General features: G+C 39.9%; 1 protein-coding gene across 1 annotated transcript; it reads right to left on the bottom strand.

Annotated features, from left to right (window-relative positions):
- Positions 1-16519: 16519 nt before the first annotated feature.
- On the bottom strand, positions 16520-18143 carry LOC145074317 (uncharacterized). Its single transcript, XM_079020717.1, has one exon. It carries the CDS (start codon positions 18138-18140, stop codon positions 16608-16610), a length of 1533 nt encoding a protein of 510 aa, XP_078876843.1. The 5' UTR covers positions 18141-18143; the 3' UTR covers positions 16520-16607.
- Between the last annotated feature and the right edge of the window lie 1371 nt (positions 18144-19514).

Raw genomic sequence — 19514 nt, 5'->3', positions numbered from 1 at the left:
ATCAAGAGTAGAGTTGAAGGGCTAAAAGTGTAAGTGTGAGAGGGCAACTCGGCGAGTCCATGAGTGCACTCGGCGAGTAGGGTCGTGACTCTAGTCGCGTGTTAAGTGACTGACTCGGCGAGTAGCATGGATGGACTCGGCGAGTTGGTGCTGAGTGGAGAAAACCCTAATTTCGGAGGTTGAGCCCTATATAAAGAACATAACACATCTTCCCCAGCCTCTTTACCTTCCCTTTGAGTTCCAGAAACCCTAAATTCGTGTGAGCCTTCCTTGGTGAGAGATTAGAGCCTTGGAGGAGGTAATCTTGGAAGGAAATTGAAGAGCAAGAAGAGTGGAGCAAGGGGCTTTGAAGAGAATTGGTTCATTCATCAGTGGGAGCCTTCATTTGAGGTAATAATCTTCTATTTGAGCTTTTGTGCATCTAGATCTATCATTTGTGGGGGTTTTGGGGCAGAAATGAGGTCCATCTCAATTTTGGTGTAAGATCTGAGGTTGCTACCTCAGATCTAGGTTGTTAATGATCCAGAAAGCCATAAAGTCTATGCTCAAGAGTTGTTGGTGAAGTCCTTTTGTCCTAAACCCTAGCCCTAGAGTGTAAAATGTCTAGATCTCTTTGGATTCACGTAAAGTTTGCCACTTTACGTGATGGATGGCTTGTAGAAGGGTAGATATGTGGTTTAGAGCTTATGCATGGCTTGGAAAGCCTCTGTATGGTTTCAGATCTAGGGGTACTCGGCGAGTCACAAGGGTGTACTCAGCGAGTTGCTTGAAGATAGACTGAAACTCGACGAGTTGGAAGAACAACTCGGCGAGTTGGTTGAAGAGGGGCAGGAACTCGGCGAGTTGCTTGCAGATAGCCTTGGACTCGGCGAGTCTGTTCTTGGACTCAGCGAGTCTGGTCGTGAGGTCCTAACCTTTCTTCTGGTTGAGCTGAATCAGTGAATCAAGGGATGACTTGGTGAGTCGAGTGTGAAAGGACTCAGAGTTGTTGGACTCGGCGAGTCTCGGGGTAACTCGGCAAGTTGAGTCGCGAATTAGGGAAAGTTCTGAGCATGGGGAATCGGCGAGTCATCGGGTTGACTCGGCGAGTAGAGTCAGTCAGGGGTTGACTTTGACTTTGACTTTGACCAAGGGTTGACCAGTTGATTTCCAGGGGCATTTTGGTAATTGTTGGCATTTGTTTTGAGTTCAGTGTTTTGGTGGTTGGCCAGTGGTGGAGATCGTATCAGTGGTCGGAGCAGCTTGGGTTTATCTGTTCAGTCGGCAGTTGCGAGGTGAGTTATCCTCACTATATCAACAGGGTCTGCGGCACCAAGGTCGGCCCTTTATCGGATTGTGATCCGGGTATCATTGTTATGTTATTGCTTTGCTATGATGCATCCTGGTAGTTAGGATGGTATATGTTAGAGACCTGGTTAAGGTTGGAATCCTGGTATATAGGATGATGTTATGCTAGTGACCGGTTAGGTCGGTATCCTGGTTAGGATGATGTTATGCTATGTGATCTGTTAGATCGTTTGATTTGATGTGATATGTTATATGATTGAATGTTTATGTGCACATGGTTGTTGGACTGGGGTTGGGTTGAGGCGGGACCTGCTTTGTGCTGTAGGCCAACATACCCAGGGAGGACCGGTTATCCCGAAGGCCCAGCGAGTTGTCCGGATAGGCTGTAGGCCCCAAGAGGGCGGACCAGACATGCCAAGGCTCGGAGAGTGGACCAGGCCGACTGAAGGCCTAGTGCGGGCGGACCAGTCATACTGTAGACTCAGAGAGTGGACCAGGTGGATTGAAGGACCAGTGCGGGCGGACCAATCACACTGTAGAATCGATGTATGTGGTTAGACTCGGAGGGTGGACCAGGTGGACTGAAGGTCGGTGCGGTGGACCAGTCACACAGTAGACCCGAAGTGCATGGTTGTTCTGTGTTCTGTTATGATATGGCATGTTATGCGTGTATGGTATATGTGGTTGGTATTTTGGGGATATCTCACTAAGCTTTCGGGCTTACAGTTGTGGTTTAATGTTTTTCATGTTCTTCAGGAGACCGTGGCAAGGCAAAGGCATGATCGTATCGCTCCTCATGATTATGTTTTGTGATGTGATTCTGGGAAGACTCTAAAATAATTTTATTGAAAACCTTTTTGTAATAATTTTATGAAATCGGGTTGTTTTTGAAAAGTTTAAATTTGTTGGAATTTTATGGTTGTTACAAGTTGGTATCAGAGCCTTGGTTTGTGTGAATTGGAGGAACATTCGTGTGAATCCAGTCTCAAATCGAGGAGGGTTTTCAAAAGAGAATTTAAAATGGTTTTCAAAATGAGTAAAGGAGGACGCGGAGGTACGATCAGCCGGAGACAGTAAGTAACCCCACAATACCATACATGATATTTGTTTTGAGCTTTGATAGAACAACATGCTAGTACTAGGCTAGGGATCTTCAGGATTTCATGATAATGTTGCCTGATTTATGATGCCTGTTAGCCTAGGGTTTCCTTTGTGGGAGATTTCCAGTGTTCCTCTAGGAGTGAGGGTTGAGTGCTTGTTATGTATGTTCTTCACTAGGGTGTTGTGGTATAATTGATACAAATATGGGTAGGTGTGGAAGGTAGTATGGGCCCGTACTACTGAAATCATAGGACCCATACGTGTATCAAAGAAACCATAACCTCTAGGGATGGGTTGGGGTTGGTTCCCGGGTTAGTGGGAAGTATCTGATATCTTGCGATGTTTTCAGTATGGAGGTTTCGAGGCATGCTGGGAGCAGATCCGGGTCAGGATCGGGAGCAGGAGAGGGAGGTCAGGGCGGGTCAGTACCGCCCGAGGTTATTAGTCAGATGAGCACATGCGAGTTGGATGCTAGGATTCGTGAGATCCTGCATGATGAGGTTGTTGCGTTGTTTCGGGATGAGGTACCGGAACTGTTTGGGTCGATCAAGACCTCCATGGTTGAGTAATTTGATGAGCGCTATGCAGCTCTCACAGAGACGGCTGCCGCGGCGGCTACAGTGGCTGTAGCAGCGGCAGGGGGAGGAGCTGGTCGGGGTTTTCAGTATCGGGACTTCGATAATACGAAGCCTCCTACCTTCGATGGAGTTCAGGACCCGATTGTTGCTATGAGATGGTTCTCGGACGTGGATGGGTGTTTCTTCACGTGTTCGTGCCCTGCTGATCAAAGGGTGAGGTGTGCTCTGAACCTGTTGAGGTTCAGGGTGAAGGATTGGTGGAGATTGACCACGGGGTCATATTCGGATGCGCAGAGGGCTGTGGTTTCATGGGATTAGTTCCGGGAGATGTTCAGCACTCGTTATGTTCCGCGGGTTGAGAGAGAGAGAGAGAAACTGGCTCAGGAGTTCCTGGAGCTGAAGCAGGATTCAGAGTCGGTGACGGAGATCACCAGGATGTTTACTGAGAGGGCAATGTTTTGCCTGGAGTTCGCTTCAGAGCAGGCTCAGATGTACCGATATCTGAGTATGCTCAAGAGGGATATCAGGAAGTTTGTATCTACGCAGAGGTGCGAGACCTTGTTGGAGTTGCAGGAGGCCGCCAGGCGGCGTGAGCTGGAGATTGAGTTGCAGTTGCGAGAGCAGAGGCAGGCTCCGGTGCAGTGACAGCCGGCGCTGAAACGGTCAAAGACCGTTGATTCTAGATTGGGAGATCAGAGCAGCCACACTTGTGGGAAGTGTAGGAAGGGTCACACCGGGGTTTGTAGGTCCGGTGGTGCATGCCGCAAGTGCAGAAAGGAGGGGCATTATGCGAGGGATTTTCGGCAGGCAGCCCCGGATAGGGATTTGAGGATTTGTTATCATTGTCATCAAGTTGGACACTTGAGGGTCAACTATCCACAGCTTGCTGTAGGACCGGTGCAGGCTCCATCACCGGCCACTTTGAGGATTACGTGTGGAGGTCAGGGTGGAGCGGAGCCCCCAAGGGCTCAAGGTCGTGCTTTTCAGCTTACAACAGAGGAGGTCAGGGCAGTGCCGGATGCAGCTGCGGGTATGTTTCTTTCTTGATGTCTTGTTGTCTTGTGATTATTTTGGAGTATTGTATAATTGCTAGTCTCGTTGTGTGGTTTCTGGTATTGTATTCGTTGTTCCTTGAGGGTTATGGTATGGTTAAGGTTTTGGTGTTGGGAATTTCGTTGGTTATCTTTCATGAGGGTTATTAGTGGGAATCTGGCATTTGGTCTGAATGTTGGGCAACATCTGCAGTCTGAGGAGTGGTTGCCTGAAGGTCGGGTTTCTTTCGAGCCGTGATGATCCGTGATAATATGTGATTTTGTGAAGGTTGCTCGTTCTAGTGGGAACCAGATCGTGTGTAAGGGATTGTGTTGTGTAGGGTTGATAAGGGAGGTCGGTGATGGCGACCGGTGGTTGATAGTCAGTGCTTTAAGTGGGGGAGAATTGGAAAATTCTCCGAAAGATCGATGGGCATGAGAGGTTGTTTAGCTGCTTGAGATTCAGCAGTGGTTCTGTCAGCCAAGAGTGTAGGCTGGTATGAGTAAGTGGCAGGCATGCAGGGCGGGATACAGACCAAGGGTGATTGATTGTGGAAGGCCTGGGATCGGGCCGGGAATTGAGTATGAAGGGTGGAGATAGAGTTCGGAACCCCTAGAGGGCTAGAACAATATGCATGGGAGAGTTTTACTGGAGGGATAATTCGGGATGTTGGATGTTGGTTGAGCGGTCCGGATAGACTGAAGGCCGGTGGGCGTACCAGTCAGGCCGAAGGCTCGGAGAACGGTCCAGACAAGCTGAAGGCCCTGGAGGGCGGTCCAGACCTGCTGAAGGTTCCGAGAGTGGTCCAGATGGGCTGAAGGCCTGGAAAGGCGGTCCAGTCATGCTGAAGACTCTGCATGTGTTGATAGATCGGTAAGAGGAAATGAATTGAGTATGTCGCGACGTGTTAGCATCAGAAGGTCTGGCCCCGGGTATTGATCATGGTGAGTGGAAGGTAGAGCATGAACTTGAGAGTCCTTGCGAGCAGATCCAGAGCATGTGTGGTGCATGGGATAGCGGTTATGCTATAAGAGAATGGTGTAGTATTGGGTGAGCACCGTGGCACTTGTTGTAGTGACAAGACGGCCAAGTGGATTTCCTTGGTAAGGAAAGGGAAAGGAATGTAGCTCCGAGATGGAGTGTAAGTTCATGGAAGTGAAAGCAGTAGTGCAGAGTTATGATTGGGGTGTCCCAATCATGGTTGATGAACAGTGTGTCTGCGACTGTGGTATGAGATCACATCCGGGTTGGATGTTTGCTGAGGTCACGGAAGGAATTTACGAGGGTAGAGCCAAAATGCTCGGAAGGAATGCAGGGATGGAATCTTGGATTTCCAGTTTGATTTTGATCAAGGATTTATGTATGTGGTGGAAATTCATCCTGGGGGATGTTTGGAGGTGTCGTCAGTGTATCGGGTTTTCCCAACCCGAAGATGCTAGAACCAGTTCAACATGGGTATAAGATTGCGGTGGAGAAACTCATGGGAGTTTCTCTGAGGCTGAAGGATGTGTCATCCTGTCAGCATGAAATGGATAAAGTTGGGCTCAGACTGGGAATTCCGGTGGTTCATGGTTATTTCTAGCTCATATGAGTCGAGTGATTGTTGTGATTTAGAGCGAGTGATGCGTCATGGGGTGGTACTCAGTTGATAAGTGTGGTTATCAGAGGATGCGGCTGATGGCCGGCTTGAAGCGGTGGTCAGAACACCGCGGGAAGGAAAATTGGGTTTGGGTTTCGGTGGTTGTGCTTTGAGGAACCTGATCTGGTCAACGCCAGGTGGTGCATTGCGAGAGTAGTTCTGGAGTTGTGTTGCCGCAGGCTTCGAGGACGAAGCCTAATTTAAGTGGGGGATAATTGTAACATCCCAGAATATCAAGAGTAGAGTTGAAGGGCTAAAAGTGTAAGTGTGAGAGGGCAACCCGGCGAGTCCACGAGTGGACTCGGCGAGTAGGGTCGCGACTTTAGTCGCGTGTTAAGTGACCGACTCGGCGAGTAGCATGGATGGACTCGGCGACTTGGTGCTGAGTGGAGAAAACCCTAATTTCGGAGGTTGAGCCCTATATAAAGAACATAACACGTCTTCCCCAGCCTTTTTACCTTCCCTTTGAGTTCCAAAAACCCTAAATTCATGTGAGCCTTCCTTGGTGAGAGATTAGAGCCTTGGAGGAGGTAATCTTGGAAGGAAATTGAAGAGAAAGAAGAGTGGAGCAAGGGGCTTTGCAGAGAATTGGTTTATTCATCAGTAGGAGCCTTCATTTGATGTAATAATCTTCTGTTTGAGCTTTTGTGCATCTAGATCTATCATTTGTGGGGGGGTTTGGGGGCATGAATGAGGTCCATCTCAAGTTTGGTGTAAGATCTGAGGTTGCTACCTCAGATCTAGGTTGTTAATGATCCAGAAAGCCATAAAGTCTATGCTCAAGAGTTGTTGGTGAAGTCCTTTTGTCCTAAACCCTAGCCCTAGAGTGTAAAATGTCTAGATCTCTTTGGATTCACGTAAAGTTTGCCACTTTACGTGATGGATGGCTTGTAGAAGGGTAGATCTGTGGTTTAGAGCTTCTGCATGGCTTGGAAAGCCTCTGTATGGTTTCAGATCTAGGGGTACTCGGCGAGTCACAAGGGTGTACTCGGCGAGTTGCTTGAAGATAGACTGAAACTCGACGAGTTGGAAGAACAACTCGGCGAGTTGGTTGAAGAGGGGCAGGAACTCGGCGAGTTGGAAGAACAACTCGGCGAGTTGGTTGCAGATAGCCTTGGACTCGGCGAGTCTGGTCGTGAGGTCCTAACCTTTCTTCTGGTTGAACTGAATCAGTGAGTCAAGGGATGACTCGGTGAGTCGAGTGTGAAAGGACTCAGAGTTGTTGGACTCGACGAGTCTCGGGGTGACTCAGCGAGTTGAGTCGCGAATTGGGGAAAGTTCTGAGCATGGGGACTCGGCGAGTCATCGGGTTGACTCGGCGAGTAGAGTCAGTCAGGGGTTGACTTTGACTTTGACTTTGACCAGTTGATTTCCAGGGGCATTTTGGTAATTGTTGGCATTTGTTTTGAGTTCAGTGTTTTGGTGGTTGGCCAGTGGTGGAGATCGTATCAGTGGTCGGAGCAGCTTGGGTTTATCTATTCAGTCGGCAGTTGCGAGGTGAGTTATCCTCACTATATCAACAGGGTTTGCGGCACCAAGGCCGGCCCTTTATCGGATTGTGATCCGGGTATCATTGTTATGTTATTGCTTTGCTATGATGCATCCTGGTAGTTAGGATGGTATATGTTAGAGACCTGGTTAAGGTTGGAATCCTGGTATATAGGATGATGTTATGCTAGTGACCGGTTAGGTCGGTATCCTGGTTAGGATGATGTTATGCTATGTGATCTGTTAGATCGTTTGATTTGATGTGATATGTTATATGATTGAATGTTTATGTGCACATGGTTGTTGGACTGGGGTTGGGTTGAGGCGGGACCTGCTTTGTGCTGTAGGCCAACATACCCAGGGAGGACCGGTTATCCCGAAGGCCCAGCGAGCGGTCCAGATAGGCTGTAGGCCCCAAGAGGGCGGACCAGACGTGTTGAGGCTCGGAGAGTGGACCAGGTCGACTGAAGGCCTAGTGCAGGCGGACCAGTCATACTGTAGACTCAGAGAGTGGACCAGGTGGATTGAAGGCCCGGGGCGGGCGGACCAATCACACTATAGACTCGATGTATGTGGTTAGACTCGGAGGGTGGACCAAGTGGACTGAAGGCCGATGCGGCAGACTAGTCACACAGTAGACCCGAAGTGCATGGCTGTTCTGTGTTCTGTTATGATATGGCATGTTATGCGTGTATGGTATATGTGGTTGGTATTTTGGGGATATCTCACTAAGCTTTCGGGGTTACAGTTATGGTTTAATGTTTTTCAGGTTCTTCAGGAGACCGTGGCAAGGGAAAGGCATGATCGTACCGCTCCTCATGATTATGTTTTGAGATATGATTCTGGGAAGACTCTGAAATAATTTTATTGAAAACCTTTTTGTAATAATTTTATGAAATCAGGATGTTTTTGAAAAGTTTAAATTGGTTGGAATTTTATGGTTGTTACAAAAATGACTCAAAGAGGTAACTATGTTTCAAAATCGTTCAAAAAACACCATCCAAGTTTGGTATGTTCAGAACACCATCCAAGTAAACTTTTTGTATAAAAAATGTAACGCCCGTGTTTCTGGGCTTGCCATTTTTTAGCAATGTAATAGTCTAGGTTAACCTTTGTAACCCAATTTGAAATAATAAAAATGTATTATTTGTGAATTATGTGAATTATGTGTTTATTTTCTTAATTATTATAATTTAATGAATTAAGAATAAAATGAGCGTCAAATTTTAAGTGTAAAATAAACTCAATATCTTTGCATAAAGTTGTAGTGGCCGAAACGAGGTTTTCGAATATATATAGAACGCCTAAATTTGTCTTCGAATGAGGAAGTTTTGATTTTTCGAAGTTTCAGCTTAGCAGTAGACAACCCAAAAGTTCGAATTGAGATCAAACGAGTTTTAGCCAAAACAATCTAAACGAGAATCGAAGATCTCGTTGATAGTAGTTCGTTGGTGAAAAGACAAACGGAAATGGACGACAGACGAAGAAGTTATGAGTTTCTAACGAAGTTTTTCTGTCTCAGCCTTCTAAAAATAAATAATAAAAATAAAATTCAAAATTAGCCGATGGAGTCTAAATGAAAGTTGTAGAGTATGGTCTGACCTACGTGTGGATATAAAGAACGTCAAAAACGGAGCTCGTATGTGAAAGTTACGCAATTTAGAAGTTTGACAAATCAAATTACGCCGAGCGTAATTTGAGTACGCCCAACATACTCAGAGGGGTGCAACTTGTCTGACCAATACTCGAGTGCCACCAAATGACGCATCCAGTGACGTCGAAGTACGCCCAGCGTAACCAAATTACGCCCAACGTAATCCCAAACCCAGCAACCTATAAATAGAAACCGAGATCAGCCATTTTCTCTTGTTCAAACTCTTTCTTCTCTCTATTTTTTTCCTCGATTTGCGTGCCAATCATATCCCGAAGCCCCTATCATTCCCGAGCCCCGAAGCAAGTTCCGAAGTCCCGAGGATCCCGAGAAGTGAGATTTCCGAGCCGAAGCCCTGCCCGCGAGAAGCCCGGTTTTTGTGAAGATCTTCCAGATCTACCGAAGAATACTACTTCTGCAAGCCGTAGTGCTGCCCGATCATCTTCTGATCAAGTGAGTGTGTAGTCATTTTCTTCTAACACATTATTATGAAGTATTTTATACGAAATACGTGTTACGTGTATACTTTGTTGATTATATGTGTGAATGTATATTTACTTTCTTCTATCTCATAGATCTGATTTTTTCTCTATGAAATACGTGTTATGTGTGTGTGCCTCATCTGTTATGTGGAAAAATGTATTGATCGAGCATGCTATACAGGTTTTAAACTATGTATAAAAATGTATATTTTTATCTACTAATATGTTGGGTAGAACATGGGTAGATAGTTGGTGTGTAATAAACAGATGAGAGGCCTCGATGTTGTTGGTGTTATTCTAGTCATTCAACAGAGTATGGATGACGACTACGGACTATTCTAGACAGTCCTGTGGAACACTAGCAGGCTCATAACCTGTAAGTGTTGTGAACGATGTGTTCACCGGTGTACTCTATCCCCCACATGGTTGCCTTAGGACACTTATTGTTGAGGAAGCCCCTCTGCAGTAATGTTCGTCCCAATGAAAATCCTAAATTAAGTTCCTTATAATAGATGTTGTTTTAGGGATGTAAAGTGAGGATAACGGGAATGGGTAATCGGGTTATTGTTGATTGCTGAAATTAAATATAATTATTTATTGTGGGTTGAAAACCCTATATGCTCACCAGGCTCCCAAGCCTGACCCACTCAGTTTATTTGTATTACAGGAAGTGTCGCAAGGGCATAAGATGGATGAATCATCAAGTTGTTTTGTTTACAAGTTTGTATATGTATATATTTGTTGAATGACTTGTAATGTTATCGTTTATGCTTTGTGATCTGCATCGGAACATGACATCCCGATTTTTTATTATGAAATGAAATCATATTTCTTTATGAAATGTTTTGATAAAAATCTATTTTATCATGTTTTGTTTTTAGGTACAAATTCTGCATCCCTTTTAAAAATCAAAAGGATTTACTCTGAAAATGTTTAAAAAGCATAAATGAAACCGGTCTTTTCTGGCCGAGATTTTGGGGATGTCACAAAAAACACCAACAAACTATATGTTTTGTTCAAATATTATCCATCGGTAACTGGTTCTTACAGGTTAAATGATAACTCCGCTTAACTATTATGACATGGCATAATAATGATTAACAAAACAATAAATGATATACTCCTCCTTTAAAAACCGATTTAGGGTTTCTTCATGAACGAATGACTTATTCTTCTCCTATGATTGTTCGTCTTCTTCTAAAGTGATGATCTCGAACTCAAGTCCAAAACCCTAATTCTTAACTTAAGGCAAAAAGGGCTCCTTTACCCTTGCCTCAATGGACCTCCCTCCCCCTAAGGCCCAAATCCATAAAAGCCCAAAAAGGCATCCAAGCCCAACTATAAGGCATCTAAGGCCTAATATGGCCCAAGAACCCCTAACATGGCCTTAAGCCCAAAAAATGACCTGCTACAATCAGGTGGGCCCGAGGCCTAACTTAAATAAGTCTATGCATAGCCCCATCATATGTTGAAGCCTCTGCGATCCGGATGTTGAGTTAGTACGCCCGACGTACTCGGATAGGGTCAAGAACCACCAATCTTCTGAAGGCCATAAATTCATTATTTTAAGTGTGATTTCGTCATTCTTTATATCTACGGGAGCTAATTTAGGCATCAGACAGCCATACCGAGGGTTATGGCCTTCAGATTGCAATTCTTAGTGTTACCTTAATGCTAAATTAGATTTCGTCATTCCAAGGTCCAACCGAGGATAGGGACCGAGTGTTCGGTTTGTGTTTGAGCCCAAGGGCATATCAGTAAGTATCAGTTCGAGCCTTTAGGAAGTTTGGGTTTATGTTAGAAAAGTTTTATGGCAAGGGAGAGTTGACAGTATTGTAGAGCTTCTCGTTTCCTTCACGTGGATATAAAGAACGAAATCTAGTTGAGTACGATGGGCGTACGTAGGAGTACACCGGGCGTACTTGCATAAAATCCAGATCGCAAAGGCTTCAACATATGTTGGGTGTATGAATGGACTTGTTTAAGTTAGGCATCAGGCCCACCTGATTGTAGCAGGTCATTTTTTGGGCTTAAGGCCATGTTGGGGGTTCTTGGGCCATATTAGGCCTTAGATGTCTTGTAGTTGGTCTTGGATGCCTTTTTGGGCTTTTTGTGGATTTGAGCCTTAGGGGGAGGGAGGCCCATTGAGGTGGGGGTAAAGGAGCCCTTTTTGCCTTAAGTTAAGAGTTAGGGTTTTAGACTTAAGTTCGAGATCATCACTTTAGAAGAAGAAGAGCAATTATAGGAGAAGAAGAAGTCATTCGTTCATGAAGAAACCCTAAATCGGTTTTTAAAGGAGGAATATATCATTTATTGTTTTGTCAATCATTATTATGTCATGTCATAATAGTTAAGCCAAGTTATCATTTAACCTGTACGAACCAATTACCGGTGGGTAATATTTGAACAAAACATATAGTTTGTTGGTGTTTTTTGTACAAAAAGTTAATTGGATGGTGTTTTTTGAGCATACCAAACTTGGATGGTGTTTTTTGAACTATTTTGAAACATAGTTACCTCTTTGAGTCATTTTCTATTGTTTTTTTTCCTCTACTTATTTTTTACCGGTAATTGCCGGTTACCAAATGTCAAATTTGAACAAAGAATGTACTTCGTTGGTGTTTTTTGTACAAATGCTTTACTTGGATGGTGTTTTTTAGACACACCAAACTTGAATGATATTTTTTGAACTATTTTGAAACATAGTTACCCATATAAGTCATTTTCCCTTTGTATTAGGGAAATTCTCTTTATGCTTTCAATTTATTTCAAAACTTGTGTATATAATTAAAAATATTGAAGCTTAATATCTTTGTAAATATATTGTCTTGTCCGGTTGTCGTTTTGGTAATGTTGGTGAATGAGAAAACTACCATTTACCCTTAAAGAATTTTTTCACGAATTAAACAAAAACCATATAATAATGTTGTTAAATATAAAGATAAAATGTACCAAAAATATCACACTCAATAAGTTTTACAACTACATTCAGTCATTCACAATTAGAGACAAGTAAAACCAAGTGCTAATCAAGAAAGATAAAGTAATTACAGCAACTAGGGTTTCAATACTTGAGTTGATTTTAAGGTAATCCAAAAAAAAAAAATTACACTAGCAAGAGGAAATAAAGTATTTATACCAACAGTACTTTTTCTTCGATCCAAGTGACTATAATTTCTTATTATGGAACTATTAAGTGGTTTACCAAACAATCTTTTAATCATACAACCATAAGGAGTTGTATATTAATAATTTTTTTTACGTAACATAAGTACTTTTGTTCCATATACCACAAGTACTTTCTTTTCTTGTAACCCTCTTTCTTTTCTTTGGTTTTTATTAGATATTGTATCGAATGTATGCAACATTAGGGAGGATGGTTAGATACTAAATTCCTAATTACTCAAAACTTATAGATGCTTTAGTGAATATGGCGAAGTATGGATGGTTTAAAGCCGATAATGACTTTAAATTTGGCTATTTAAACCTTCTTCAACATGTATGGTGATTATGACTAGACTATCTTTCATCATCTTATTTTAACATACAATATACACCCAAAGTGTTGTGTTTTTTTTTTCTATGTTTGCGTTTTTTTTTATCTAAACAAAATCTCCTATTGTGGATGCTTGAGAGGTTTTTTTTTTTTTTTGATCGTGACTGCAAAAGCAGATGTTAAACAAAATCTCCTATTATTTTTTTTAATTTTTGGTAAAATGTTTATTAGTTTATGTAGCAACAAAACTCAATATGGATTCTGTTTATATATATATATATATATATATATATATATATATATATATATATATATATATATATATATATATATAATGAACAAAAAAAAATATAGGGTGAAAGGGTAAATTGATTTTGGCATAACTAGTCATGAAAAAAGTAAAATTAAAAATTAGACTATGATCCATATAGTTTTTAGAGTTAAAACAATGATAAAATAATAAATTGGTTTATATATATATATATATATATATATATATATATATATATATATATATATATATATATATATATATATATATATATATATATAATAAATAAGTTGGAACAAAACAAATTTTCAAAAATTGTTAATTTGAATTGACATGCATAATTTTATATTTTATCTTTTTAGGTTTGTATTGTATGTTAAGAAAATATTGTTTGAAGATGGAGAGGGATAGAGTTGATGATAAGGCAAGCATGGTGATTGATTGGGCTTGCAATGAATAGATATTATAGACAGGTTCATTGCATCTTAAGGCTTGAGGCATATGAGCCACTAGCCTACCAAGAGTGGGCATTCCTCGCCCATGACCACCATTATCATAAACCCAAGTTGACATTGCTAATGCCTAGTGGTGGCCATATGGTAATTTGTTCCAATTTTTCACCTACACAAAACAATAAGGGTAAGTTATGTATGCTTTGAGTGTTTAAAAAAATATTTGAATTTATAACCAATATTGTTATTCTTATCAAAAGCTACAAATTCATGATAGTTTGTCGAAATACATGACTTTAAGTAATTGTGTAAAGGCTATTTGATTATTTTAAGTAGAGAGACTGTTTTAAGTAGAGAGGTAAAACATACATTCAATTCGTCAATTCAATTCAATAATTAATGAGTTGGGTTAAAGTTTTCAATCCGTTTAATCAAATATGTTACCCTTTTGATTAAATAGGTTGACTTAGGGTTGAAATTTTCAATATTATTTTAACTTGCAAACGTGTTTAAAAGTTATATTTATATGTATTTGTATTTATTAAATATTAATATTTTTAATGTTAGACATTTCTAGTATTATTTGAACACATGATTTTTATTTATGTTTGTATCTTTTTTTTTCAAAGTTTGAACAATTTATAGAGTTTGTAATTTTTTCAAAATTTTATTTGAATAATGGTTGGAGTATGTCACATATTTAATTAGATATAAGACGATCCTTGCAATGACATTGATATTTCAAACGTACCAGTATAGTTTTTGCAATAATCCCAACATAAGTGCAATAATAACTCTTTCAAAAATAGACCCAGTAACACATCCATAACTAATTTTTATATATTTAAAGTATCTTCATTATATATAACAAAATATTCCTCAATAAAATATTAGCAGGGATATAATTTTTTATAATTAACTAGTTAATAATATATATATATATATATATATATATATATATATATATATATATATTGTATTTATTTTTGTATTAATATCAATGTCTACGTTTTAAAGCATGTCAAATTAATATTATTTAATTTCTATTATTTTGTTTTATAATATATAAGATACATAAAAATAGTAACAAAATATAAGTTTAATAATTTATAATATATAAATATATATACATATAAAAACAAATTAATATAAGTTAAACTACATAATAAGATTATCGCAAAAAGATTTTGGAGATTGTGGCCCACTAAAAAATGATGTGTCATTGCAACTTAACTTTAAGTATTGAAAGAACATTGAAACGTTGCATAGTATATCACATAGCATTCACTATTCAACCATATTACTCTCTATCAATCAAAGTCATTAGCCCAACTTGATCAATTTAAATTTCAATAATTATATAAATAACGTTAGAAGTGATAACATTGTCATATGATTATATCAAAGAGAAATTACAAGGGTTTTTAAAGAAAAACATTAAGACTACAAGGAATAAATCGGATATAAATACTAGCTAGACAGAAACCCTAATAGCTAAAGACAAAAAAGGCCCATAAACAAGCGGACTAATAATATAGACTAACAAGAAGTTTTTTTGATAACGGAATTTGGAAGAAGTTGTGATGATGTTTCAATAAATATATAAATAAAGTTAGAAGTTTTTTTGATAATGGAATTTGGAAGTTGTGATGATGTGGAGAATGGAAATCAATTCTTATCAAGGATACAAGGAAGAATCCCATAGTAACCATTTACGGGGTGCATTTTGTTTTTAGTGCAATTATGTCATCACTCATGGGACAAACTTCGCTTCAAACACCACTTCATTCTCCACCATTTGCAACTAGATTTCCTTGAACTTTAGATTAATAATCCATCTCGGACTTCCTTTTTGTTCAGAGCTCATTTCAATCCAAACGTTGTTTACTGAAAGTAGTTATTTTCAATTAGAGAGTCAATCTTCCTCTACATGCGTTCCAAATAAAAACTTTAGGGTAGAACCAACTTTTACTGACATTGAAACATCGATACACTTGTAGCAGGGCCGGTCCTAAAAAATAAAATATTCTTAAAGACCCAGGACGAACAAGAAAAAAAGGCCCTTATTTTTATTATAATTTTGTATTTTTAAATAAAAATATATAATGAAAAAAATTGGGCCCTATACTGCTGTCCACTTTGCCCCCCTCTAAGCCCCAGTCTTGAAGCCCTCCCTTTTGCTTGGAAAAGACAATCATACATAGGAAGGACAATGTTAGAGGTGTTTTAGCTGCTATTGTTAGAGTCTTATGAGGACGAATACATGTTGGATGTTCCGATTTGGGTTTTGATCGAAGGAGCGTATGCTTTAGGATAATCAGATTATAGAATATGGTTCCATTTAGGATTCTAGAGAGTTATTAAATAAGCTTCTAATGTTTTTCGTTCGCCATGGCAATGCTTACATGTCTACCTCCATTAAGTAGCAATCGATGGAACTAGGTAAATTTGGGTTTCTTTCTTTTTCTAGTAGGTAATTTGCAAGTTTAAGCATTCAAACTACAAAAAATAACATAGAAAACCTTTTAGAATAAAAACCTACAAATCGATTGGTCATAATGACATTAACCCTACCAAAAACAAACATGTGGAGGTTACAAAAAATCCAAATATTGTTATTCAAAAAGTTACTTGTACTTCATATGTTGAAAAGCTCCTTTATGAATTTATGTTATGTGGTCGGAATCTCATGTGTGGTTAGAATGTGAGACTCCGTGGTTGATTATCGTTCGCCCAAATTCGTTGAATATTTGCTTATAATTTAAAATAAAACATGGCAAACACTCGGTCCAAACATAGTACGTCACTCATATACTAGAAGCCAAAAATAAAACAACATCATCAAACAATAATCATCGGACTTTTTTATCGTTTATAGGACGAGATATTTAAGATTTTTTTTTTTTTTTTTGGTTGCTATCATTTTTCAACTTTTTATAATAATTAACATAGATTTTTCTATACTTTTATGCAACTTGTTATATAATCTTACGAATTTAAATTGGTAAAATCTTGAATAGTACGGAAATACAAAAAGGAAGCTAAAAATTAATCTAAAATTTAGGATTTCCACAACTAGAACTTACTAAATTACAAAAGTACAACAGTACTTCACATACTGACAAATTTATCAACAACCACCAGAAACATATTGCATGAACTCGGGGTCCGACTCAATACCCGCCATTGTTTCCGGCGACAGCACCACCTCAAGATCAACGCTACCACCGCCTTCCCTCCCCGGAAACGCTGAAATTTTACCGTCAAACTTATTAGCTCTTCCGCTCCGAACTGCCACCGGCTTCCCCCACCCAAAATCGTTATCGAACATCGGAAACCTCGGCGAACTCCCCATCGTCAGCATTGCTCCGTCGAAGTTTCCCAACGGAAAACACCGTGGGTCGCTCTCCCAGTTCTTCACAAAACGACAGACCATCGTGTCGTCGTGGGACAACACGTTTTTGTTCAGCTGCTCGGCGCACCATTTCAGATCATGCGATAATACGTCGCCGGCGGTGGCGTATGTCGGAATGCTCTGAATTGCATTCCCGAAGTAAAACGTTTCCAGTTCCGGCTTCAGTCTGTGGCGGCAGTTCACCGCCATTCGGAACGTTGTCGTTTTGGAATTCGGGAATTTCCGTGCACGTGTCACTGCCCGCCATAGCAATGCGCATAGCGATTGGAAGGAAGATATCTCCGGCTCCGGTACCGTTTCCTCCTTCAAAACGACTGCGTTTCGTAACAATTTGCCAAACAATGCTGTTACTCTGTCGTCGGAGATTTTAATTCGATCTTTCATTTGCTTGACGTTAATTTCACAATCACCATAAAAATTCAACCTTTTCCGATTATTCGTCCTGCTTTTCAATTTCAAAATTGACTCCCTGCTGAAACTAAAAATCCTCTCACTCAGCGGCGCGTGTTCGTCAAACGTCACTTTTGGACCACCGGCGGGGAGTTTCAGACATGCAGACGAAATCAAGGCGGAGTCACGAACGAAAGACGGGGGTTTCGAGACAAGTTTTGCTCCTCTGCAAACCTCCGCGAAAGTATTGATAAAATTCCACAACGAAGTGCCATCAACGACGGCGTGGTTGACGGAAAACCCGATGAAAACACCGTCTTTAAGCTCAGTCACCTGAACAGCCAAATTGGGCTTAAAATGACCGTCGTAGCTCACCGTTCTGTCGAAGGTGAAAAACCCCTTGACGCAATCAGGAACATGAACAGGAGAAGTAACATCAGAGACAGATAAATGAGAGGCATTGGCATGGACGAATTTAACGCCGGCGTCGTTACAGGTGATGTAGACGTAGCCATGGGAGTCGGTGGTGAGACGGCCGGCGAGAGGAGGGAAATGGGTGAGGACACGAGAAAGACCGCATTTGAGAAGAAAGATAAGGTCGGGAATGGAGATTGGAGGGCGAGTGAAGAGGTTGCCTTTCTGAATGTAGTGGCAGGAGAGCATCGGGAGGTCGGAGACGGAGAGTTTGAGGTCCGGGAGGGTGGATTTCGTGGCGGGGAAGACGGTGGTTTTGGAGAGGATTTGAATTGAAGAAGCCATTGTTGATTGATCACAAGGCATTGTGAATTTATGAAGGATTATGAGTGTGTGGCGGAGTGTGGTGGTGATTAGTGGTTTATATAAGGGATTTGGGTTCATGCATTTGTTTGTTTTTGTCTGTGTGTGTAATGAAGAACAGAGTTGACAATGGTGACTGGTGAGATACGTTGAAGGAGAATGAATATGACTGGCTGGCACGTGCCAATCCACACGAATTCTAGCTGTTAATTTTTTATATTACTCCATCATAAATAAATAATTCTAATATAATTTACTTATTATTTACTTACAACACGTTTTATACAGCTATTTGATTTAACCATTGTTTGGTAAAATAGAATATTGTATTTTAGCTTTTTAAGACGGTGTTTACAAATATTTTATAAAAAGCCTAATTTTTTTTAAAGTAATGACATACTCGAATTTATTTGGATAAACTTAGATATGATGTGTTGAATAAAATCATTTAATTATGATGCAAAGAATCAAGGTTCAGAGGTGTTGGTTGTTGACAAACCTTGTACATCTACTTGTAGGAATAATCATGGTATCAAAATTTGTATTTCCTTTGTAGAGTAGGTATAATATCTTATCATTTCATGTTTTTATTCATATAAGGAAAATATTATAAGATACTCATAGAAATTCACAAAAATAACTTAATTTTGTAATTATTTAGTAAAAAATAGGATTTATCTAAAAATAGCCAACAAGACTACAGATGACGTAAACATGCATTTTGTTTTGTCAACTTGTCTGCGAAATCGTCTTCTCACCTGCGATTTTTAAATACACGACATTGCAAATGACATATACGAATGTACAAGTTGTTGATGCACCAAAAATTAGGGTTTATTCAAGTCGTCTGTTTTTTCCTCTAAAGTCGTCTTCATTTTTTTGGATTTTCGGACAAAATTCAATACATTACTTCTAAATTTCAGCGTACATGATAAAAACATTTATATATAAAATAACCTAAAATATTGTTTTGCGAAATCTCTTTTTCAACCATGGAGAGAATTTTTGTATCATTGAGTATGGAAAATGAGCTAGAACTATTTTAGGGTTTAATTATACTCGGCTATTGGGCTACGAAACCACAACCCATTTGACAAACCCGGAGACGACTTACCGTGTCAAACGACGAAACTAAAAGTGTTGAAACCACATGCATGTTAGCCTCTTCCGTGGTTTCGTTGGCCTTTTTTGGCTAAATATTAATTTTTGACTATTTTTGGACAAGTCATCAAAAAATTAAGCTAATTTTGTAAATTTCTTATATTTTATTTATAACCAATAAACAAAGGTTTAAGAGGCTTTAAGCTGAGATAAGCTAATTTTGCAAATTTCTCATATTATTTATAGCGAAAAAAATAGTTTATTTACCTTAAGACTTAAGAGTAAGTTAAAAAAAATGTTTGTTGTTTACTGGTTGGGTACTTGGTATTATCAAACATTTTTTTAAGGTATAAA

Source organism: Lactuca serriola, chromosome 9 (genome assembly GCF_051521515.1).
Source record: "Lactuca serriola cultivar US96UC23 chromosome 9, Lser_US96UC23_V15, whole genome shotgun sequence".
In the NCBI taxonomy this organism is placed as follows: Eukaryota; Viridiplantae; Streptophyta; class Magnoliopsida; order Asterales; family Asteraceae; genus Lactuca; species Lactuca serriola.
The sequence above is the reverse complement of the archived record's forward strand: the minus strand, read 5'-3'. Positions and strand labels throughout refer to the sequence as shown.

What these genes read in the sequence shown, in the direction of transcription:
- LOC145074317 (XM_079020717.1), bottom strand. Translation starts at nt 18,140, where the DNA reads ATGAACCCAAATCCCTTATATAAACCACTAATCACCACCACACTCCGC.